The sequence below is a fragment of the Eutrigla gurnardus genome (assembly GCF_963514095.1).
Source record: "Eutrigla gurnardus genome assembly, chromosome: 22".
Lineage (NCBI taxonomy): Eukaryota > Metazoa > Chordata > Actinopteri > Perciformes > Triglidae > Eutrigla > Eutrigla gurnardus.
In genome coordinates this window covers 6,149,096-6,174,956 of record NC_139933.1, presented here as the reverse complement: position 1 = coordinate 6,174,956, position 25,861 = coordinate 6,149,096, and the positions used below count along the sequence as shown (strand labels likewise).

General features: G+C 46.8%; 2 protein-coding genes across 7 annotated transcripts in view; one reads left to right on the top strand and one right to left on the bottom strand.

Moving 5' to 3' along the window:
• The window catches only part of bub3 (BUB3 mitotic checkpoint protein), a 347,592-nt gene that overhangs the window by 239,814 nt on the left and 81,917 nt on the right, over window positions 1-25,861 (top strand). The gene's annotated exons all lie outside the window — the stretch shown is intronic.
• Window positions 1-25,861, bottom strand: part of ctbp2l (C-terminal binding protein 2, like) — an 84,014-nt gene that overhangs the window by 31,278 nt on the left and 26,875 nt on the right. For 2 of the 6 annotated variants that reach the window (XM_084040750.1, XM_084040749.1), the window contains exon 1: window positions 8,436-9,634. In XM_084040750.1, the coding sequence (XP_083896876.1) occupies window positions 8,436-9,621 (1,186 nt within the window). In that variant the 5' untranslated portion in view covers window positions 9,622-9,634. Of the gene's footprint in view, window positions 1-6,025; window positions 6,117-8,435; window positions 9,635-17,845; window positions 18,075-24,552; window positions 24,568-25,861 lie in introns of those variants that run through there. The other 4 variants (XM_084040752.1, XM_084040751.1, XM_084040753.1 and 1 more) reach the window with 4 other exon arrangements.

Genomic DNA, 25,861 nt, shown 5'->3' with positions numbered 1-25,861 from the left:
ATTCTTGGAGCCAGAGAGCAGTTGTGGTCGTTTCTGGTGACGCAAGTCTAATTTCCCCACGGTGGATATTTATTTAAGAGGCCCAGGTTTACCCACTGGGAAGGCACCTGCCGTGGCAGCAGCAGCCAGGGTAAATATACCCCCCCCCCAGGCATGTATGTAGACACACATACATGCACACAAGAGCAGAGCAGCGGTCCAGATAACAACCCTGAGTCAACACTGCCACTCTGCTTTTGTTTTCTCTGCCTCCCCTCCTCTCTTCCCCTCCCACGTTGCAATCCCCGCGGAGTTGCGAGGACCGGGGCCTGAAGAGATGTAGGGATGAGGGACAGTGAGATAGTGGACGTGAACGAGAGAGCGAGGAAGAAACAGAGAGAGAGGGAGGGAGGCTAAATTACAGCATGGGAATGCAAATGAGTGCATTTTATTTGGGGGGAGCCAAGGAGGGCAGGCAGGCTTTATTTTTCCAGGCAGAAACGGCCCCCCTGTGGCCTCTGGATCAGTTGCAGCGAACGGGCGAAGGAAAGAAAAACGAACACTCTCACTCCGCCTTTCTTTACTCGGGGAGGAATAAAAGAAGAAATATAAGGAATACAAAACCCACAACTCTCGGAGGCTGCTGCAGTCATAAACTAAAATGATACTTTGCTATGCTTTCACGCCGCCGCCACCGTGACCACCACCTCCTCCCATCGCTCCCTTCCTCCTGCTCCTCCCCCCGCAGAGACACACTAAAGTTGCTGAAATATGGGCACAAACCCACGTTGCTGCCACCCCCCCCTATCTGGAAAAACACAGTGAGAAAGTGAGCCAAGAGGGGGGAAAGGGACGAGGACCGGAGGAAGCAGGGTGAGCCAGCTGCAGGTGGTCTCCAGATGTGGTGGCTCTGGGGACGGGCCACTCTGGCGCTGTTAAGGGCGACTCCAGGGCTCCCTCCTTCCCCCCCCTTTTCCTTCCCTCGCTCCTCCTCCTCCTCCTCCTCCTCCTCTCTCGGTGACAGGAGCCATCTGGCCTGGCAGTGAGAGAGAGAGAGAGAGAGAGAGAGAGTGGCGATGCAGTAGAGAGTCCCACCCTCCCAAGTGTGGCCCCTGCATGTTATTCAGCCGAGTGCACGAGTAAATAAAATGCATGCATGCACACACTCCCATCTTCTCACCCTAGCTCCCCCCCCCCGCCCCAAAAAGCTGTCACATGGCTATTAACCCATCGAAGCTGCAGCCCAGCTGTGCACCATTACAATAAATACAGCGGGGTCGCGGGGGTCTTGTCAACCAGGAGTCGGCCATCAGATACTGTGAGGTGTCCACTTACAGCCTTTTTAAAGCTCACTTTGCTGTCAGAGTTACAGCCGTTTTCATCATCGCGACCCCGCCGCTCACTTCATCTCCCGCGCCCTCTGGAACAGAAACTCCCCCGCCCACCTTCCTCCATTCACCTCACCTCCACCATGGCGGATGATATTTCACACTTCCTCTCTAGCTGAGCAGAGCCCCTTCCCCCCTCCCGCCGCCCACCATATTGCCCGAAAAAAAACCCAGCTGTAACTGGAGTGTCGTGCCCCCGGATCACACGATACGACACCTGGAACACCTGACACCTCCGAGCCGGGCCGGCGCCGCCCCGCTTCCTGTATGTATATCACTAAGGCCGAAGTAATTACCTGCGAGTGACAGCGAAACAAGCGAAAAAAGCATTTCCTGGAAGACAAGGAAAATAAAATAGCGTTCCCCCCTCCCCTCTCCAATTGTCAGTCATTACAACTCGGTTAAGAATACTTTTGGAAAAGGTTAGCCGGTTAAAGCCCCGGCTGCTCGCTCTTTGAACGGCTCGGGAATACTCTTAAAAGGATTCCTGAGTAATTGTTTACGCTGCAGCAGAAATCAGGAATGGAGGAGAATGGACGGTAATAACTGAAAGGGTCATAGCGACATGATGTCCGATGAGAGCGACTCGTGCATTTGTTTGCATCCATTATCTCTCGCATAAAGGAGGCTCTTCATATGAAGCAAAAAGGTGGACGCAGATATGTTATAATTTGTAAAAAGCAACATATTTTGATACAAGCTCGAAGGATTCATTCACATGCGCTCACATGGGAGATGTTGTGGAGGTCCATGCTGCAGAGCTGAATGAATGGCAACCAGCGGCATTGATTTGCAGCCGCCGGGCCACAGATCAAACCACAGGACAAAAGAGCAGGCAGGAGGACAATAAAGGAGCACAGCGGGCCACATGGGAAACTAATGACAACCGGTCGATGGGGACGACCACAGCCGACCACAGCGCACTTGTTTCCAGGAGAGCGTTGGGAACCGGTACAGCTCTGCGACGGAGGAGGAACACAGATGTACCTTTTTATTCTATCCTCTTTTTCCTCGATGTGTTTCGTCCCGTTTTCCCAACCCCTCCTCGCTGGCCACAGACCGTGAAGAAAGTAAATATGTGCACGCGGTAAGGCAACCGGTTAACCTTTGAAGTACCCCCGCAATGAGATCCGCCGCTCTTTACTCCTTTCAGTTGCAAAAAAAAAAAAAAGAAGGGGAAAAAAAAACACAAGGTTGGCCACCACTTCAGAGGGGATATTCAATATCCATGAGCTTTTTCATTTCACACTGATGAATAATTCAGGGTGACCTGCCCACCACTGACTGAGAGAAAAGAGGGGGAGGGAGATAAAAAAAAAAACGAAGGACTGGGGAGGTGTGCAGAGGTAGTTGTCTGTTTTTAGTGGATGCAGCTGTTGCCGTTCGACACGCACAGAAAACCCATCTCCTCCCCAGCTGCGGCGGAGAGAGGAATAATATACAGCGGAATTGACGACAGATAATTGGGGAGATTATATCAAAGTGCTGCCATTCTTACAGCAGGAGCATCGACGCTACCCTGTAAACAAAACAGCACAATAAACATGACCATAGCCCAAAAATAGAAGGAAGATTGTTCTCAGCAATCATAACATGTGGTGATGAGAGCGCACACACACACACACACACACACACACACACACACACACACACACACACACACACACACACACACACACACACACACACACACACACACACACACACACACACACACACACACACACACACACACACACACACACACAGCAGGGACCTTTAAGCACGCAGTTCAATGTCCAATCAGCTGGCCTCCAATCATCGCTATGCAACATGAAATATGTGCATCAAAATGGTGAAAGACATCTTCCTTCAGTTTGAATTCTTGACTTTTCTGTATTAAATATATATATATATATATATATATATATATATTTTACCATTTCAAATGAAATTTAGGACCCATTTAATCTTAAATTAAACATGTGGAATACAAGCTGCGCAGTTGAAAAGTGCACTTCCAAAATAAATTAAAATAACCATGTGTCAGATCATTAATCCAGCATCAAGTAAATTATTCACAAATGTATATTTTTTTTATTGTCCATCACCAACTGTAAAGTTTTCCCCGACATAAAAAAAACTCTCTCACACTCACACTCACACACACACACACACACACACACACACACACACACACACACACACACACACACACACACAGAAACAAAAACTCACGATGCAAACTCATTCATAGCAATAAAGTAGATGATGAAATGAAAAGGCTTCAGACCCAGTTGTGGACCGGGGGACATCACTTCTGACCCGGCGGCGGCGGTCAGCTCCTACGATCACACACGCACACACACACACACACACACACACACACACACACACACACACACACACACACACACTCGAGCTGTCACAAGCAGAGGGAAACCAGCTGTTCCTCATTCGTACGAAGGCTCCGTTCCCTCCACGGGTTGGCTGGCTTCGCAGAAACCATTAATCCCTCTGTGAACGCAACCGATGGTTTGGAAAGATCAACCATGAGAAAATGGTGAGGGAGGGGTAGGGGGGGGGAGATTGAGATGGGGCTCGACAACACTTTTTTTTCTTTTTCTTTCACTTGTTTTTTTTTTTTTTCCTGAAAGGAAAAACTACTGCAGTGGAAAAATAGATTTTTCCTGGCCATATTTCCCCGGGGACACAAACAATACGGAGGCCGAGTGGAGATGGAGCAGCAGATAGTTCATGTAACATTTACCAGGTTCTCAGGAAACTGGAGACACATGACAGAACGACGACGTGCGGATAAGCGTTCAAGAACCTCGAGGTGAACGGCCGCCTTTAACGGCGTAGTCACAACAGGAGCATACGGAGCGGTGGGAAAATGGAAAAAAGTCACGAGATTTGAAATGAGGTTTCAGTGCTGATTGCTGAAAACCAGGTTGAAGGCAAAAAGTAAGAAAAGTCGTTGATGGCTGATGAGCAAAAATGAAATGAGTTCATTTACATTTTAACTTTGTCTGATTGGTTTCTGAACCTTTAAACACATGATCGGTTGAGGTTTTCGTCTGTCTGTCCTTCGATTTTCCTTGACAACAGTTCATCCAATCGACTACACACACTGTGGGCGTATTGCCGAGGACCCGATGAAGTGCCGTGCCGAGTGCACGCTATTGAACCGTGCAGTGTATTGAAAGGGAACCTCTCTTAACTGTTACATGGCCAACCGGCATACGGCTCGCTCTATCCGCCGCTTACCACAACAGGGCTGGAAATTGGTACCTGTCACCAGGCAAATGTGGGTCAATTTGGCCAGTGACGGGTGAATTTGATCAGCCTACCAGCCACGGTGGCGGGTAAACAAGGGACTGACTGAATCATTCCCTGAAAAAATAATAAAAAAACAACCGTCAGGCGCCCTAGAGGAGCGGAGAACCACTTCTGGGTCGCTTTGGAAACACGAGTGTTGAATGGCCACGATCACCTCCGCCACCTTCTGTATCGGAGTCTGATAGTTAGAGTGTGTGTGTGTGTGTGTGTGTGTGTGTCAGGGAGAGAAAATAAAAATCTAAATGTGTTTTTACTACAATATGAACCGTTACGCCACCAAGACTGCACTCTAGACGCTTCTCAAGGAACACTGGAGGCCCGACACAATCGGCCCGTTCCAAATCAGCACATTTCGAAGCCGTTCAATTTCAAATCCAATGTGCTAACGTAACGTCCAAAAATGAAATATCCTGTCCTCGTGCTTTCCGACTGCACTGTACACGCACAGCAAACCGCTTGAGTCAAAGGAAGAAAGAGACAGATAGAGGAAACCTAAGGTCTTGTCCTAATGTCCTGCTGTCACTCCCAACGGGGCCCAGATGAAGACAAACACTTCCTGCTGCTGAGAGAGGGACATCTGTGCTCTGTGTGTATGTGTGCTAGGAAACCAGGGGACAGCAGCATTGTGTTTGCACACACACACCCATACATACATCAAGACACAAATCATTTGGAGTTGTACATTTGAGGCAACATAAGCATGAAACCAAAGCGGGAAGACAGAAAGTACCTTGCAACAGTGAAATCAATGTCAGACACCTAAACAAAGAAGTTTGGCCAAGGACAGAGGAGCGAATTAGGCATGCATCCTCTTGGATGTCCTTCCAAATACAGGCAGGGAAATTAAAATCCCATTCAGGGCCCCCCATGGGAGCACTGGATGGTTGCATAACTGTCAGCCGCACCTGATGGCTTTCTGTCAAAAAGAAAATCTGCCATGTTTCCTCCCAGGAAGGAGCAGACACGGACCTGGCTACAGTGACATCAAGAGAACAGCCTTATACAGGTGAACACACGTCAACTCGACACATCCCCATATGGCCACGAAAGGCCGTTGCCAAGTATCTCCGGTCGCTCCTTCCTGTGAGCTACGAGCCCAGCCCCCACCCAAACACACACCTAATTCTCCAGCCCAGAAAAGCACAGCTGAAGATCTCCTGCGGATTATCTCCACAAGGAAAACACGTGCCGGTATTTGAGGACAACACGCGAGGGTCCACCTTCCGGTAATCTGCTGAGCACGCACACAAAAACGCAGGCCAGCAGGCCAATCGCGCCTCCAACCAGCGGGGTTGGCTATTCCTGCATCACGTGACACCAAAGTCAGGTTTACCCACCTGTGCCGCTCTGTGGGATGCTACTGACAGACAACTCCATGGCCAATGCGAGCGCTGCAAGGCGACTCTCCCTACTTTGGGTGGAAGGGAACTGTCGCGGCTTAGCTCGACCCAACAGTTTAATGCCATTATTAACACCACTTATGGCTTTAGCCAACCAAGACAGCGCCCAGCTGAGAGGAGTAAACAGGCAGGGCCCTCCCACCTGCACCTCCACACACGAATGTTTAAAGGCGGCTACTGATTCCACGGCGTTGCTTTTCAAAACTCCTCGCTCGGAAGAATAAATAAGAATATGACAATATGGAAATGCAGACGCCTCTATGCCGCTATGTGTAAATTTACGCTTTGATGCGAGATGATAACGAGAGGACTGGTTGGTATTGGAAGAACAACCAATTTATTCAGTGGATGCAAAAGGAATAATGTGTCAACTTTTCATCAATATGCATGTTTGAACATAAAACACCATGCGTGTAATAAGAGAGGCTCTTCACTGGTGTGCTAAAGCCTTTGCACGGAAATGAGAGGCAATCTCTCGCGATGTGTTCAGATGGCGACAGAGAGAGAGAGGGGGGAAAGAAAGTAGAGAGAATTGTTTTCATTAAGTGCCCCGCGACATCTTATTATATTCACTCAATTTTCTCCTGCTCCAAACTGCACATGGCTCCTCGAGTAACAAGTGCACAAAATAAATGTGCAACGCTGCATGTGGGGCTTCAATTTTACCCTTTCACTTAAATGTGAAGATTATCTATCTCTGATTACCGCCGAAAAAACCCAGGTTGCCTAGCAACACACAATTAAGAAGTATGCTTTCCCGATCGGCGGCAAGGGCTTCCCATTATCAGATGAAGTTACTGAAGCAACAAATGTCAGCTACATGCAAATGAGTTTGTTGTGCTAAAAGTGTAAGGGGGGGGAGGGGGGATGCGGATCCCACCTCAAGGAATTGAAGAACACCTCGCCTACATACTTCACAAAGTCATTACTTTATAACAAGTGCAGCAGCACAAAGAACCATTAGAGAGGCAGGCGACGTACGGGGTTACATGGCATGAAAGCAAGGTCAAAAGATTGGATTCTTCCCTCAGCTTTCATCAGCAGAGAAATATATAAATTTGTTAAAAAGAAGAAAAAAATCAATGCCTTTATGTATATATATATATATAAAAAAAGTAAGCTCGGATGATGACTTGCTGGTGAATTTACTCTCACAGTAAACCAAGCACAAAAAGCTGCCAGGCTATTTGTATTAACCTTGTATGAGACAAACAAGTTCCACAAAATACATCTGCCTAATTATGTGTTCTATAAGGCCACGGAGGAGGCAATCACTAACATATTCACAGCAATATGTGGTTCAAAAGAATACACCATTGTAGACAACAAACACGGAGATAAATATAGTCTTCCACACATGCAGCAGCTCCTTCAGAAGGAAAACATCTCTTTCATTATTACCGTCACAAAAAAATGTAAAGCTTTTCTTAAGAAAAACAGCGCAGAGTGGAAGAAATTTACTTCCAAATAACTTTCAGTTCGAGCAGAGAACAAATGTTACTGTCTGCCTTAAGAATGATTGAGTTAGTTTAGCAAACAAAGAAATGACAAAACAAAGCAACCGGAGTTTGTAACAGACAACAGGGAGTCTATAAAAAAAAACAGCTACCCATTACAGGCTACACAACTATACATCCAATTAGGGTAATTGGATTCAAAGCAGTTAAGCTCCTGATTATGTGAAAGTACAGTGTAAAATGGAGTGACAGCAAATCTGCATAAAGGATATAAACTTTTATAGACATTTACTAAGTCTGTCTTGTAAAAATGAGGTTTGGGAGGATATTAACAGAACAGCTAGTAAACATCCTGTATTTAGTTGTACAAGAAACCTTAAAATAGCAAAAGGTGGAACTATAAAACAACCCCCAAAAGCACATTGGTGCATCAAAAAGTGATTCTGACCAATATAAACCAAGTGAAAGAAAATGGCAGAAAAAAAAAAAAGACGATGACCTCAAAAACTGGAGTGCTGCTCATAAAAAAATGTTTTAACTTGGTGATGAGACAGGATCCCCTCCGGCAAATGACACAACCCCGTTGCAATACGTGTATAAATAGTTGCGTGATTTTAAAAAAGACCTCTCCGAGCAAAGCTGCTTAACTTGTCAGATGCATCTTACATGCTACTCCCCCGTTGAAAAAGGACTGTCAGTTAGATTTCTGTTGAAGTATGCCAAAAATCTATCTATCATATACAGAATTAATTCTAACTGGGCATCTGATTTTGCCAAAAAATTAATTATTTCCCAAAACTTACAGAAAAAAAAATCGAAATAAATAAGCAACAAGGACAGGGGAGAGAGGGTTTGAAGAAATGAGTGAGAAAGGTGAGGTTTGACATTACTTGTGTCGGGTGTTGTGGCCATGGTTGAGACTATGACAGGTGGACCAGTGCGACGTCCTACCATCTTGGTGTTGTTAAGGTTTTGAACGTGGAGAGTGGAGGAAGCGGTAACGGGAGCATTGGTACTTTCAGAGGCAGCATTGATCCCTTTCCGAAGAAGTTGGGGGCTGTGAAGCGGGCTTGGCGCTGCTACTGGCGATGCCAGGGGAAGGTTGGGGGCTCTCTTCATCAGCTCCATGGGGGAATGGGAGCCAGAGAAGGTTTTGGGCGCTGCTCCAGGCATGCCCGGAGCTGGCGGAGGCTGCTGTCCAAGAGCAGACATGGCAAGACCCGTGTGGGCATTATACATGGAGAAGGGTCTTCCTTGAGTAACGGCACTACTATATCCTCCAGGGCTGACTGGGAAAGCTGCGGTTGTCAGGGGCCGTGCTGCTGGGTAGGTGGTAGTCTCCAGGAGGTGTTGGGAGGGTGCGCTGCTGGGTCTTCTACCAAGAAACTCTCCCATCCTGGGAGACATAGTCTGGATGGTGGTGAGAGGTTGCTGCATCAGGTTGGGGTCCATGGTCAAGCCTTGGGGCTGCATGTAGAGGTCGGTGCGATTGCTGAAGCTGTTGGATCGGGCACGCATAGTCAACCCGCCCGTCTTGCAACCAAGCGCCACACGGGACAGAACACGTGCCTGGGCCAAGTTAGGCGCCACGGAGCGGACATCGTGGTCCTCCATCATTCCCAGCATGCCAGTGGAATCAAAGCCATGTTGCAGCAGGAGAGTGATGGTGCTCTCAACCAAGCCTTCAGCTCGCAGGAAAGCCAAGAAGGAAGGGTCCACCATCTTCTTGGGGTCTGCAGCACTGGGATGTTGATGTTGCATGCCGGAGGCCATTCCAGCTGTGGCAGCCACCATGACCGAGTTGGGGTCATAGTTTGGATCATAAGGCAGCCGTTGGGAGGCTACAGCTCCATAACCCCGGGGGAGAGCTCCGTCCATTCCCTGAGAAGCTGGGTCCACCAATGAACCGGCGGAGGCTGCTTGGCGAGGATCCAGGGACAAGCTGTTGAAATTGTTATAAGCTTGGCAGGCAGAGAACGACGGTGGCTCAGCAGCGTAAACAGGAAGAGGGGGGTGAACCCCGTAGACCGCAGGAGAGGAATAGTTGCCACCAATACGGTGGATGTCTGTGATCATCTTAGATCCTAGACTTTCCCTGTACAACCGGCTCAGCTCATGAACGGGAGGGGGAGGAGGTGGTGGAGGAGGCGGGGGAGGTGGTGGAGGGGGAGGAGGCACGGGGGTAGGTGTTGAAGCAGAGGGCAGAACGGAAGGTGTGGCCCTCGCCTGTCCTTGATCCCAGGTAGGCCTCACCCCCCCGGAGCTGGGCCCATAATGCGAGGCTGATCTGGTGAGCAGGTGCTGGTTATCCCTATAAAACGCAGCCTCTTCAGGTAGCTGACCAGACAAGGGAGCATCAGCCAGGTAGTAATCCTGAGGCGGTGCAGAGGCTCGGCCTGCCATCACTTGCCTGAGGTAGAGGCTATTGCTGAGATCGGGTGCAGAGTTCTTCCTCTGTAGCTGCTGCCCATGCCGGTCCTGTGGGATCTTCAGGGAGGGCTGCAGGTCTCGATCCGCTTTCTCACAGGGATCTGGGTGATGGTGAAACCACATTCCACAGTCCCGCCCACCCAGTGGCAAAGAATTCTTACGACCCGCGATGGTGCCACAGTAGCGACAGCGACCTGCCGCCCCGTCGTTCTGACCTTCAGACCATTCGGGACCACGCTGGCCCAGGGAGCCACCGAAATGCGACTGCTCACTTGAGTTAGGCATCAGTGAAGACAATAAAGCAGACGGCTATAAAGGCGTTAAATAGAGCCGGGTTTTGTGTTTCAACTCTCTGGTTACACTCAAAAAAGGGAGGAGCGGAGAAGAGAAAAGGTGAAGCATGAGGTACCTTTTTACCTGATCTGCAGCTGTACACCCCCCCTCACTCTTAAGTCTGTGCTATCATGTAGCTCCCTGCTGGCAGCCACTCTAAATAATTCAGCCCTGGAAACATTAGAAATCCATGAGGAGAGAAGCACAACATGACACACAGAAAGAATACACACACACGCAAACAGGAGAAAAAAAACACACACCTTTAGGGCGAGCCTCTACTCCATTCTACAGCAGTGATCATGCTTGCACTGGGCGCCACGCTTACATTCAAAACTAAGGCCAGGGGTAAAGAAATTGGGGTAAAAAGCACATGCTGGACAATGCCAACGGAATGGAGGAGGGGACGGGACGCGCTAATCCAGTGGGGTTGACGCACGCTATTGGCAGGGACAGTCCTCGCGTCCACGGCATTCGCTACAAGGGGATTAGCGTCGAACTAAAACCGCCTTAAATCCACTGCCCCCTCTGACATCACTTGAACCAGATAGTGTATACACAGCGAGCACGCGGCCGAGGCCCCTGGATGTGTTCACAGAGTGCAAAGCTATCGTGTTTACGGTGCTTAGTGGTTACTGCTAACCCCTCCGTTGGCAGCCGGCATCCCCCCTGGGCGTGAATGGATCTTCCCCGAGGGACTGGGGAGGTCGGGGACTGACATGCTCGCTGTAGTGTGTCCCTGGAGAGAGAGGGGGGAGCGAGAGGGGGAGCGGCTGCAAAGGCTTGAACCACAAGTACTACCGAGGGTCAGATTTTAATCCGGTGGCTGCTAGAAGGAGGCCGGGAGATGCTCCACTCACACCATGGAGAATACACAGCCTCCTCTACTGGGCAACTACAGAGTCACATACACATACAAATACCCATACAGGCAAAAGTCTGTATACTAGGGCTGGAACAAATTATTTGGGGAAAAACTATTGTTTATAAGCATTGTAAAATAGAAAAAAGCAATATGAAGAAGACATTTTTTTCTTCGTTTGATCAAAAAACGCAAAAATAATCCATTTACAAGGATATAAGACAGGGAAAAAAAGCATCAACACTGAGGAATCATCAAACTGGAATGTGAAATGAGCACAATGCTCATTTTAATTTAATTAATTTCTAAGTATCATTTCAAGTAAGCATGATTCTGGAGTTGCAAAACAAAAGTATCCATATCTCCACATAGCTGGCTCCGGAAAACGTCGCCCCACAAACCACATCAGCACGAAATGCTGCACTTCTACCAGTCGGCTCGGATTTCCACCATCGCCGAGCTCGCACTCTGCCGCTACACACACACACGCCAGATGTACAACAGAGCAGATGTGGCTTATCTGAGATGTTGCCATCTGAGAGATAACTACCGGTGTTTACTTGCCGTGACAAGAGCAATGTAAACAAAAAAAGGGTGGCAGGAGGAGAAGAAAAGGGAGCTTTGATAAGTGTGTGATGGGAAAAAAGCTGATAAGACGGGTAGGCTGCCAGCTTTGACTTCACCTCTAAAGGCAGACAGTGTGGGATAGGACAGGGGGGGGGGCGGGGGTATGATTGGACTGCACTGGACTGTGACATCTAGATGGCTACCAGCCTGCTTCAATTCTGTGCTTTATTTTTGTTGGAAATAGGGAACTGGGGTGGTTTGAAGGAAGAGTCTGCAGGGTCCTGAGTCTGAGACGTAGCATGACTGAGATGGGCTCTTTTTACTGTTTAGGCATGACATATATTTTGGTGTCAACAGAGCTTAAATGATGCAATTATGACATAACATAAAAAAAGACCCAGATTGCTTCATTACGGAACATCTGAATGGGAGAACATTAAGTAGGTCAAAACAAAAATAAATCTGACGCTTTCATTCTCGCTTTCTTTTTTAGCCGTCCGGTATGATGCACATCTGAAGGCTTTCTTTCATTAGAGGTAGAGCATACCTCGCAATTTCCTCGTAGTGATTTCTCACCGCCGTCCTCCCCGAGTCTGAGTCTCCCTGTGCTTTTTTTTTTTTTGTCAGCTGTAAAACACACCATTAATCACCGCGTTGCATCTCTCCACAGCTTCGGCCGACAATAACTTCTTTTAATAAGCCCCTTCCAGGGCCGCGTGTCACTCAGAGCCCCCCGCTTCCTGACAAAATATTAATAACAATAATAAACATCTCATGTGCGGTCAGGCCGGCGTTGCTAAAAACCGGAACATGGATGCGGCGTATCATATCTCCACGCCATGCAAATTGCTGCATTTCCCCCACTATTCATGAGCGGGAGAAGTAAATATATTCATCTTGTCTGCATTCTCTGAAATGCCTCTCACGAGAGCTGCTCCATAATTAAGTGAACGTGTTATACTACACTCATCAAGCAACAGGGACCCTGCGCTCGCTTTGCGCCGATATCACGACAGAAGAAAACTCCAAAGTTCCACAGTGATATATTTGGTGAAGCGGCATCAGAGTCGGTGCCAGCACCCGGTTCGGTAGCTCTCGGCCAATCGGGGCGGCTCTGTGAAAGACCTCTAGGTGCACAATGTGTTGAACAGACGTCCCGCAACAGCCAATGCCTTTGGAGCAATCTGGCCATCTTTCTAGGGCACAGGACGCTAACGGCGGGACTTGGCAGGCGGCGCGGGGCCGAGATAGCTGCGGAATGATTTAGATAGCCGCGACTCTACAACTGCTGATCCATTAAACTTTCATGGGGACTTCATAAATTAAAGCCATGACTGGAAGAACTTGAAAATTCTACTCAATTACTGTGATTGTACAGTATATTAAAGTTTTAACGAGCCCCTGGGCCTTTTTCTCGCTCTAACACAAGCGCTGGGAGGAAGGAGGGGGGTGGTGATGAGGAAGGGGAAAAACACATGGTACCAATTCTGGTCCGATGGCTTCTGGAGGGTTCACATCTGCTGCGTTAGCAAGACCGTCCTCCGCCCTCTCCACCGCCAAGCACGTCGTGTGGGTGGGAGGAACGCCGCCGCTGCAAAACCTTCGATCGGCAAGGAGAGACCGTCCGCTGGACTCGGCCGAGGCTCCCGATTAGAGTTTTGTCTTCCATTTTAGCAGGTTGGTTTGTTTCCCTCTTTGCCTCGTGCTCCGCCCGCCTATCATTATCAAGCCAGTGGCCCATACTGCATCACAGATGGGGCAGACAGAAGGGAGAGGCGACAGCCCGCTTGCTTTTTGGAGAGAGACGAGGAGGAGTGTGCAGCTGAGTGAGAGGAGAGGGAGCGAGAAGAAAGGATTGAACGGCAAATGTAATTTGAAAAAAGAAGATATAGATTGATTGCGTGGTTTACGTGCTGACGTTAAAGCCTGGTTTACAAAACAGTGAAACCAATGTATAGTCTCCTTTTCCTTTTCAATGTATAGTCTCCTTTATTTTGGCGGTATGATACTTTCACATGCATGGAGTATTAAGCCACCAGGTACAGAAACAAACCCATCCTGCACCACTGAAGATCCTGTTGCTATCCTAATCTCTAAATCCATGCACGTCTCAGTGTAAACTTTAAATAATTCATCCATATATTGTCGATAAACAAATATAATCATCACTTTGTGTGCGTTTTTTTTTCTTCCAGCAACTAATATGGATAAATTATATTCCCAATTATGCCAACACAAAGTGTCATCGTGTAACGCCGCATGAATAAAAACGCAGATGTTGATTAAAACATTATCTGACTAGATTAGAGCGGCTCTAATCTAACCCAGAGGGGGGAGAACGGCATCGCGGTCTACAAGCAAAACAACAATCTCAGCGAAGGAAAAAGAAGAAGAAGAAGAGGAAGAAGAAGCAGATCAGGAGCAGAGCTGTCCTCCCTCCCAGCCTCCCAGCCTCTCGGCCCCGGTTGCTGAATGATAAACATTGGTTCAGCTCAAATTAAGCTGAGAACATGAAAGGACCTGAGGCTGGGAGGAACATGGGCCACGGCAGATCACTCCTCATCTCTTCAGATGACAGAAATGAATCTCCTCACCCCTGAGAGAGACAGAGAGAGAGAGAGAAAGCTCCCCTCTATTCCTCATAACGCTGAATTAAAGCTGATGCTTCCCAGCAGCTGCTTTGATTGAGCTAACTAGCAGCTTTTGATAAAAAACAGTCACAAGCAGCTCCCTGCCTCCTTATTTGCAGACAGGCCAGATTATGCTAAATACATATCAAGGACTTTAATGGCTTAATCAGGCTTGTCATCTAGCCACCGGGTTTCCTTAGATATTGCGTTTCTGATTCCCGCTGCCATAAATGCTGATGTTAAAGAGCAAGGATGAGCATTTCCAACAATATATATACAAAAAAAAATAACATTTGACACCTTACATGGTGTTGGACAACAACTTTTTTTAGTGTGGAGAAAACAATAGCTACAAAAGGCTACTGTGAGTGTGTTCTTAGCAGACGTTTTTTCGAAAGAGAGCGCTCCAGATTTTTTTCCTGCTCCAAAGTGATTGAGGAGAGAAAAACCGCACGAATCACGGCTTCATCTGGTCTGTATCCCGGTGCCAAGCGCCTGCTCCGGTTGAAGTGTGAACCTGGATTAACATGAGTTAGTCCCGACAGTCGCCAAATAAGCCCCTGTGAGGATTTTACCTGCGTGTGAAACACACACAAAAAAAAGAAGAAGAAGAAGAAGAAGAAGCTTCATGTGCTGTTTTTCTGCTTTGCGTGGCGACAATCGCCATGGCAGCCTTATCACGCCGCTACATGCAATCAGCGGGACAACTTTGCCTGGTCATTGGCTCGTGAACAAATCACAAATCACAAGCTGTTTTTTTTGTTTTTTTTCCCCTTCTTTCTTTACGCCCTCACAATGGCCGCCAGAGGACTGAATCACTGATCCTGTATGACGGCCATCTGGAGAGTTAGAGTAAGAGCGAGTGCGAGAGAGAAGCAACGTCGGCAGGTAACGCTCGCCACGAAAGTAGCTCCGCATGCATCACAGCAACACCTGTTACCGTCCCTCTGTGGGCTTTGAGCTCGCCGCCCAGCAGAGCAGACTAACCGCCGCTCCCCCAGGAACGACTAACTACCTCAGCTGTCTGACTCGCATGAACGCCACAGCTGGATGCGGACGGCGACTCTAATCGGGAAGGATTTCCGCCAACGGGCGATCCACCTGCGATATGAGATACGACTGCTTTTTTACGATTCCGATCATGAACCGGCAGTTACTCAACGTTATCCTTTATGGACTTTAAGTGGACGGCCATCGCCCCGTGATTATAATCTCGGCCGCTTAATTGTTTTGACTGAATTCTGCTGTGAATATGACTTTGCACATTTGTAACCATAAACTGATGAAAAGTTTATTGCCAAGAGTTTTATGAGAAGATCCATTCCACTAATGTCTGTACACTCAGTGTGAAAGCTAACTTAGCTTAGCATAAAGGCTGGAAACAGCTAGTCTGGCTCTACCAGCCCCTCTAAAACTCACTAATTAACATTAAATAAACGTCTAATTTATTGAATCTGTCCAAAAGTAGTATTTTACAGGGGGTTATGTAATGCATTATTTCTGGGCCAGGACCAGTGACTTCCTGAAGTCTCCAGTGGTTGCCTGGCAACTGGCACCTGGCTGATCTTGGGACAGAGGCAGGCTAGCTCTGTCCAAAGCTAAGCTAAACTAAACAGCTATTCCTTTAAGGAACAATCACAAAAATACATTCATTTGGCCTTAAAAAAAAGGTTAAAAAGGAAATTCCACTTAAAGAATTGTAAATGTTTGGATAAAACATTTGCATACCTGGGACTGAAGACAAAGAGCTTAAATAGAATTTAAACCATCATGTAAGGAGATATAATTTGTGGAAGATATAATTGAAACCTTTAAATTAAAATGTGGGATATTTATAGTAAAAAATTTATTTTTGGACTATTCTAAAATCCTGGCTACAGCCCTGATCACCTTTAAGAATAATAAAGTGTTACATCCTCTTTCTCTTTACCCAGCGTTGTACTGTAAATGCATTTTCAAATGCTACAAGCTACTACTTTGGATATAAATTCAACATTACTCTTCTACTGCAGGGGCAGAGACCGAAGAACGAGGATTTTCTTGGGCCAAATGGGCTTTTTTTTTACAGGATGCACGGCATATGTCCTTCATTCCGTGTGCACAACGCCGAGGTGCTTACATCATGCTGCAAAACAAATACGCCGGCACTGGGGGTAATGGTGCGTCTTGCTTCATTTTCCAGAGCTGCAGTCATGTCTGCCTCTCCCTGCGCTGGCTCCAGGAGGGCCCAGCAGCTTAACAAGCCTCTCGGGGACCCAGACAGCAGAGAGGAGATGATTTTACCTCAGGACACACACACACACACACACACACACACACACATACAAACACATCCGCACACACGCTGGGCAAAGTCAAACAAGTGGGTTTAAAAATGCACATCCACAAGGCTTCAGACACAGTTTATACACCCACACAAAGACTCATCTTCCCTGTTGCCTGGGCCGACTTTGTAGCTATGCACTCGGCAGGGGGGCTCCCATTCTACGCCGAGACCCTCCAATAAAACGCCGCTCTCTAATCCACAACCTTAAGCCTAATAATCACCGCGGCTCATGGTGTAAAAAAAAAAAAAAATGGTGCAGCTTCCAAAAACGCCCGTGACAGGATAGAAACCATTCGATCCCCCGCGGTGATGTAACTTGAGATCTGATGTTCAGAGATTCTACCGGAACCATAAGTCATATAATAGACACTCCTACACACACACACACACACACACACACACACACACACACACACACACACACACACACACACACACACACACACACACACACACACACACACACACACACACACACACACACCAGAGGAAAGCAATCATCTCATTTACATCCACCAGATGACTTGTTTGCGGTTCAGGTCAACATTTATACACTGCTCACTGTAGTATCGGACATGTGCTGTGTGCCAGGAGGAACTTATTGATGATCAATACTCATTGATTGCTATGAGAGTCTTAAGGGCTTTGCTTTACAATGGTTGCAAGTACAGCGAGGAGTTCTTTTGTGAAGTAACACTCAATGTAAGCGATTAAGTGATTTGCAGGTGAAGATAAATGTAGAAATGTCACGTTATATTAATCATGTAGTACATATTAAATAAAATAGACATTGAAAAGCTGCTGAAACAATAGTTATATGTACTGTAGAGGTCTTAAATGTCACGATTCACCCAAACGTGGGTTTAAACCTCATTACTATGTGTCTTTGCTTCACATCACCAATTAACGCTTCCATTGATGATGATAATAATAATCCTACGTGAGATCATTTAGCAGTGAAGAGAGCAGTTGACTTGATGCACAGGGGTGCTAAACCACATCGCACCCCCGGGGCCAGATCAGGTGTAACCAACTATGAAGTCTAAAAACGTGATTTTACATATGATGCAAGAGCTCAGCGTGAGCTCAACAAAGTGCAGAAGAAAAACAAAGTGCGAGTATTGATTGAAAGAGTTAAGGACGGGCACATACTCATGAGTTTACCTTCGCAGATCCGATCTAGCCTCTGCCTCTTCACTTTGTGTTTGTCAGTCAGGGACATGGCGTCAAACACAGGCACGGGACAGGACGGCACGGCTCGGCACGGCTCGGCTCGGCACGGCACCTCTCCTCCTCCTCGGGCCGCAAACACTGGCAAGGTTCAGACTCCTAGTGCACTGTCAGCACTATTCCCCGGGGCATACCGCCTTGGCACATACACCTGTGAGGAAAGGCACAGACACAGAAAAACCTGGTTAAACACAATACCGACACACACACACACACATGCCGTATACACACACACACACACACACATTATTGATGTACAAGCACAAAAAACTCGGGGAGGCATTAAAGGGTCCTTGACTACAAACACACTCAGCCTCTTTCTCCCAAAGAGCCTGGGAAGCTGCAGGCGATAGATACACAGAAGAAAATCAGTGAATCACACACACACACACACACACAGACACACTCTCACACACACACACACACAGACACACACACACTTACTCAGATACTGTTGGTGACAAAGTGCCCCATTTGCTCTAAAAAAGTGGCAAAGCTTCCGCACTCTAAAAGCAACACTTTTCTCCCGTTTGAAGTGCGTTTTTCTTTCAGCGACAAACACTCATCTCCAGCTTGTCACTCGTCACATTCCTTATTGATCGCCGTGACATTTGAGGCGTTTCGACTCTGATGGCAAACAGCAATCTACTTTTTCTTCCTTTTTTTTTTTTTCCCACCCCCCTTTTCCTTTTTGCCCCTCAGATCTGTTCAAAACAAAGCAAACAAGAGGGGAATGTGTGTATTCATCCAGACAGAACGTTGATGCAAATGAGCATCGTGGGAGAGATTTGGCGTCTGACGAAACGAAGCTCTCGAGTTGATGGGCTGCACCTGAAGGTTGACAGATTGTCTTGTAATGACACATTCACACCAATAGAGGGTAGTTAAAATCTACTCAGAGAGGGGCACACCATCTCACTTACACCTCTACCGTGTAGCGTCGGATCAAAACACCCCGATTTCTCCTTGGAGCTCACAAAAATACACATTTTTAACAAGAAAAAAGAGTTATTTTATCTAGACTTGGACCAGCAACTGTAGTCATAGGTTTTCCAGATTACAGCCGGCTGATAATGTTACTCAACAAAGCCTTTGATTCAGTATCACTGACAGACGTGCGGGTAAATATACGTACAAATGCATTGTTAGAGAGAGAAAAAACGTGTTTTCCTTTTTTCCCTTCCCTGGCAGCACATAAAGAGCACAGCGAGGATCAGCACCTCAGTGAGGTATGGCAAACTGATTGCAACACAACAGGGATTAACAGGGATTTTTTTTTTTTTGCACTGAAAACTCAAACTCAAACATCTTTCTCGTCCAGGACGGGAGCCAGAAGCGCCTCTCCTCTCTCAGAAAGTGCTGACAAGGTGAAAACATCTCTTTCTGCCAGAAAGCATCGGGGGCAAAAAGTTATAACTTCAGAAAAAAAAGAACGGAGGGGAAGGAAGACGAGAGGGTTACGAGTTCAATGGGAAACAAAACAACAGCCTCCGTCGTTATCTGTGAGGAATCAGGGTGCGGATGTGAGTCTGCCCTCTCTGCAGTCGGCGGTCTGATTTCTTTTTTAGTATTGGCTGGCGAGGTCTGGAGCTCAGGGCTGGTGTCGGGGTTTGACTTTATCAGGTCACATCTATATGGGACCAAAAGAAAGATGCAGCGATACCATGCTGATGTCAGCTACACATAACGGGATAGGGTATCAGTGACAATACATGAGTATATAGGCTTATTTAAAACTAGCATCAGATCGGTACACTCTGTATGGGCCGATACCCGAAGGCTAGGTATCGTCATCGTGACTGAAAAAGCCGGATTGTGACAGCGAAATCCCGACATTTAGGCTCTCACTTTTAGAAATGGTCCCATGTACAATCCAACATTAGGGATTTGTCGTTAAGACATTAATTTGGACTCAAACTGAAAATGTATGTATTCGTTGCCAACTGTCCTGCCTGCACAGTAGGGGGCGATAAAGTGCAAAGAAACGCAACAAAAGGCAGTGAAGCAAAAAGCGAAAGCGCTAAATAATTTTAGAGCTGCAAGAGTTAGTTTTTTGACCTTGATCGATACCTAATCAATGAATAATCGTTTCATTGAAGGTTCCAACTCATCAAAAGGAGAGTTCGTGCGACAGAACAAGACGTTTGATGACATCACCACAGGTTTTAGGGGAAATATGATGCATTCTTTTGTTTTATAGCCCAAATAACAACACAATAAGTATTGCCACATTAATCAATCCTGGGAGTAATCGTTAGTCATAGCCTTCAACAATTTCAAATATATATAAAAAAGATCGCCTTTGCAAATGTTTTCCGAGAAAGGAAAGGCATTCCGTTTGTCGGACCTCGAGGATAAACACGTGTTTTAGTGAGAAACACCGGATGGAAAGAAAACCACAGAATTCCTTTTTCATGAGAAATCTCTCTTTTCAGAAGTCAAGGGGGGGGGGGGGGGGGGCAGATTTTGACGTGAGGAAGCTACACATGCACGGGTCACGTCCACGGCGTCCCTCCAACGAGGCGGCACTCCGGCATCCAGCATGTTAACGCGCTGCTGGACGGCCTCACGTCCCGTTACTTGATTCATTTCAGTTCTTCTCTCCGGCCCTCCTCCTTCCTTTTCATGTGTCCATCTCTCTGTAGTGCTGCTGCCTCTGAGGTCTCTCACACAGTCATCAATCACAGGCCGCTCTTCCAGGGCTGTCCAACCGTGTGTGTGTGTGTGTGTGTGTCACATAAAGAGTGAGAGTGACAGAGAGGCAGGGAAGTAGAGAAAAAGAGCTCTCACAGAGGCTAACAAGACCCACACAGAGGGCAAACCTTCCCCATTTCTTCCCCACTCATTTTCTATCCCTCCATTTTCTGCACTGCAGAAAAAAGGTGGTCCAGAAACTTAAAAAAAAAACTTTAAAACCACAGCCAAACATGACCCCTGAGCTTTAAATGAAACCGGGCTCCGTGGCTCCATAATTCAAAAAGACAAGCTGAAACAAAGCCAGCAGGGTCGGAGAGGGTATTTAAGCGCGGGGACTTTGCACTTCCGATCCGACACACAAAAGGTCACATACATGAATCTTAATATGTAAGAGGCATTAAAAGTCAGATGATCGATAAAAGTCCCCGCCCGCGGAGGCCACAGCTCATTGAAAGAGCAACATTTGTGCGTGCGAGCGGCCCCCCCAGACGCTAAATGTAGGAATCCATATCTATGATGGCCGGCTTTGTCTACCCAAGGACGCTGTGAGCACAATCACAGGCCACAAACTCAAGCTCAATGTCAGCAACACAGAGATCACTGTCTGAGGAGGGGGGAGGGGCAGTTTCATACGGCACAATACACACACACAAGGTCAAGGTCACTTCGGAGTTTCCGTTGATTTTAATTCACAATATCTATAATGGATTAATCACGAGTGATTTAATTGCCTGTTTTATGTTTAAATTAAATATTTAATATCGTTTTAAAGATGCCTCTTTGCTCTGTGAACTTCTAATGCATTTTACTTTATATATTCCTCACTAATCAGTTCCTCCATTCTCAAGTAATCTACTGATTCATCAACACAGACAATACTAATTATTTGCAGTCTCTGCCCCCCAACATTATGACTTTAAACCAGGGAGAATGTGGAAAAAAAGGGGGATCAAATTGAATTAATTTGCGACAGCATCTTCGTGTAACGCGATGAACTTTAATGACGACATCGCCGCCATCCCTCTTTCTTACTGAGAGACAAACGCTAACAGTATTGTCTCCCCCCCCCGCGTGATTAATTGACGACGCCAAAATAAGAAAAATAATTTGGTTTGGTAAACAGATAACAGACAACGAGCGAGCGCCGCCCCTGACGAGACTCTCATTAGAAAGCGGGGTGATTACTTACTTTATTTGACACTTGTGGAGGGGAGGGGGGGGGGATCTCACACAGGCAAAAGAGTCATTAGAGTTACGGCGTTACATCATGGTGTCAGAGCGATCAAGGTGATCGGGAAGAGCGGCGGGTTTTTCCTCTGGTTTGAGATGAACAGAAATGTGTTTGGACAGGAAGAGCAGATTGTTAGAAAGCCCGGAGACGGAGTGAGAGGCGGCTGAGAGAGAGAGAGCGAAACACAGTGGCTGAGTTTGAGGGATTGAATAATTAAAAAGGTCAGGCTACCTGCCTGCTGTGTGTCAGGCTAACACACACACACACACACACACACACACACACACACACACACACACACACACACACACACACACACACACACACACACACACACACAGTTCAGAGCCAGGCACAATGCACACCGGGGCAAAGACCGAAGAGACGAGGCACTTGGGGGGGAACGATCATTTTCCCTGGAACACAGTGTAGTTTGTGAACTAATTGGGTGAATCCATAATTAATTTGCTGACATTAAGCCTTCGGGTCCGCTCCACTAAGACTCCACTTTCTAAGCATGTGATGAAGTGCTGGTGAAGCCTCGGGGCTCGCCGTCGATGGGGAGACTCTTGTTCTGATGCTTTAAAGTGCAGGTTCTGACATTTAGGAATGGGGATGGAGGGTGGGGGGGGGGATCTAACAGCACTACACTTCCACAGGTGTCGGTTAACTCCCCAGTGCTGTGGGAGATGAGATGGATGTAGGCCTGCATTCTCTTAAATGAAACATTTAAATGATGGATAAATCCAGAAAATCCATGCTCGACATGTTTTCAATTCCCACCCAAAAACCCGGCTGTTCTGCCATCCTCAGGGGGAGGAAAAACACCATCAATGTGGAGATATATTAATATTATATTATTTTTTTGACTTATTAAGGCAGAGTGACAGCGTGTGCAGACATTCGCAGCTGAAGCTGTAGGTTCAACCATAACTGACTAACAATTTAATTAAAAAACAACAACAGATAATCATGTTTAAAGGATCATTAATGAAGCTTTGACACGTGCAATTCAATTAATAGAACCACTTTTTATATGCTTTATATATTTCCTTGGTGTGGTGCAACTAGTGATTCCTTCTGCACACATATCCATGATGGGTCAAGAATTACCAATTATTTTGAAATTACTTTGATTATCATGATTGATTATTATTATTTTTGATGCAAATCCACCTTTTCTATTAAAAAAAACTACATGTAGAGGATTTTTTTCCCGGCTCTGAGCACTTTCTAGTACCCGAGTTGAACATTTTGCCAACTTGATGATGAAAAACCAGCTAGAAAAAAACCAGCTGCCGTGTTTATTTTAAACATCTCACATTAATAATACAGCTCAAAAGTCCAAAGATTAAAAATGAGGTAGGATTAGGTGGAAATAGTCTTTTCATTTAGATCTGTCTGAATTGCTTATGCAACCATAAATCCGAACACTGTACAACAATATTTTCACAGCCAATCCAACCACATTTTCAGCGTGTGGCCGAAACGCCGAAACCACAGCGACACCGCGGGGAGTTATAATCACCGTCAGATGGAATGAACCGGAAAAGTATTTGGATGGCGTTGCATTATTTTGGAAAGAACTATGCTTACACTCATTTTACAGTCAGTCAGAGGCAGGATTTATTTTTTATTTTTTATTCTGCATTGGATGGACAGTTGAAAAGATTAAGATTATCTAACCGGTTATTTTTAGTACGCCGACAAATCTCATTCAGGGAAAGCTTTAGATGAAATCTTTCAATGAGTCTTCAAAAGCACTGCGGCGATTTAGTTATTCATCTTCCCGCAGCTGAAGCTACAACCTCTCTGAATTTCGATTTTCAAAAAAAAGAAAGAAAACAAGAGAAGCGATCGCTTTAAGATAGAGTGGGATAACTTCGGCAGTTACTTTCCCCCTGACTTAATTTCCCAGTGGAGTTCGGCAAGAGAATCGTGAGGAGAGACAACTGTTAAAAGTTATCTGACAAGGAAGACGTACAGCGGTATCCATCCCTCCGAACAGCTGATTCCTATCAGAGAACCTCCGAAGTTAAGTAAAACTTCTGAGACTCTAAGAGGCAACTAAAACACCTAAATGTCCTTCAGCAATAACAAACATGTCTCAGTGACAAAGTTGATATTGCAATCCGTTATCCCCCCCCTTGTTATTTAAAAAAAACAAAAAAAACAGCCCCTGTTTTCTTTCCACTAGAGCCCTATTTGAACAATGGGGGCCATTTTTCCCTTTCAGATGCTGGAGTTCCTCCAGAGGTAAATCTGTCAGCGCCGGGGCCAAAACAAAGAAAGAGAAAACAGGAAGGTGTGGACACCCTGCGGCACCAGCCCGGCTCTACTATTAATATCGACTTACATGCCCAGATCCTCAACACCTCAGACGGGGAGGGAGAGCGTGATTTCCATGAACTAAACGAGGCCTGTGACGGCGTAGGCAGGTGACAGCTTGACACGCTTATATTTAGCTCGGCGAAGCAGAAACGGAATGCCTTCAAAACCCGCGGAATCGGTAAAGAAAATTTACTCTAAAGCAACCGTAGCCCACCTCGCGCTATTTACATCCGATCAATAAACTCTTGTTTCTCAAAGTTCCAGGGGCCGAGGTTATCGGTGCAGCCGCAGCCAAGAGCTGAAAAACACTTCCCAGCACAGGGAGAGAAAAGAAAACAACCAAAAAGAAAAACGCCTGCAGCGTGCCAACCTGGTGAGCAGAGGGAGGGGCGTGGCCTGCTCCCCGCGTAAGAACCGGCGCTCGCCACCAGCTCGGTGTCAGCGAGAGGCCAGGCTCCCCGCTCAGACAGCCTGCCCGAGTCCAGCCGGCTCGGCCCGGCTCCCTCTGGGTCCTTCCAGGAAAAACCAGCGTGATTCAAAGCTTCCTGGTCCAGCAGAACGAGGTGCCTTCACTCCCCCCAGAATGTGCCCACACACACACACACACACACACACACACACACACACACACACACACACACACACACACACACACACACACTCACACTCACACACACACTGCTCAGCCCACTCCCAGCGGACGGTGAGACAGCCAACTCCGTGCTGTACTTGGGCTTACATTGGGAGGAGGCCAAGTTAAACAATGTGTTGATAAAGTCCAGAGCAAAACGGTGAGAGGAACGCGGAGAAGGAGCACGAGGTCCAGGGACGTGGGTTTCACACAGGCATGAAGCACTTAAATGTAATCATTTCACTTTGTCTCATTTCCGTAGCGTTCGGCCATCCATCCCCATCACCTACAATAACATCGCACTCGCAGAGTTAATTGCGGCAATCTGGGAACATGACAACATCGCGTACAAAAAAACGGGGCGGAACACGCGAGCGATCACATGGTACGCTAATTCAGAAAGAAAAGACGGTAAGTTCACATATCGTTGTACCTCGTTGACCTTTGACCTGTCGGACTTTTGGTTTCCCAAACATATGAAACACATAGGTTTGTTTACAACCTGCATGGTCATGTGACCCATTGTGTTTCTACCATCGGACCTTGTTTTTGTGATGGATGTTCCATGAGTTTACAATTATAGCCAAAAGTAAAAAATAAAAAATGAATAGGGCTGCCTTCTCTTACTAACTTATTTCCAAGAAACATCTAAAAAGGTTTTTACGAGAGTCCGTAAAACGGACTTTCCGGTTTTTATAGATGAGTCGACACAAATCCTACGCTCGTTAGTCCAATAAGAACTTCCCGACCCATAACCAGAATCTTACATTAAATGAAAGCCCGCGCTGTGGGGTTCGTCTTCTCCCTGAGCTCCGTGGTTCGGAGAGCGCCGACTCCCGACTCTACAGGAGAGCTTTTTATCCGAGCCCCTTCTGATGGGCTCGCAACATAAGGTCGGCCTCTCTCTCTCTCAACCACATCCTATCATCTCAGGCTCTACTAATGCACCATGCTTCCAGGGACTAGAACTCACACACACACACACATATATATATATATATACACACACATAGCTCAGTCAATTAGTCCTGGCCAAACCTTGCAGCTG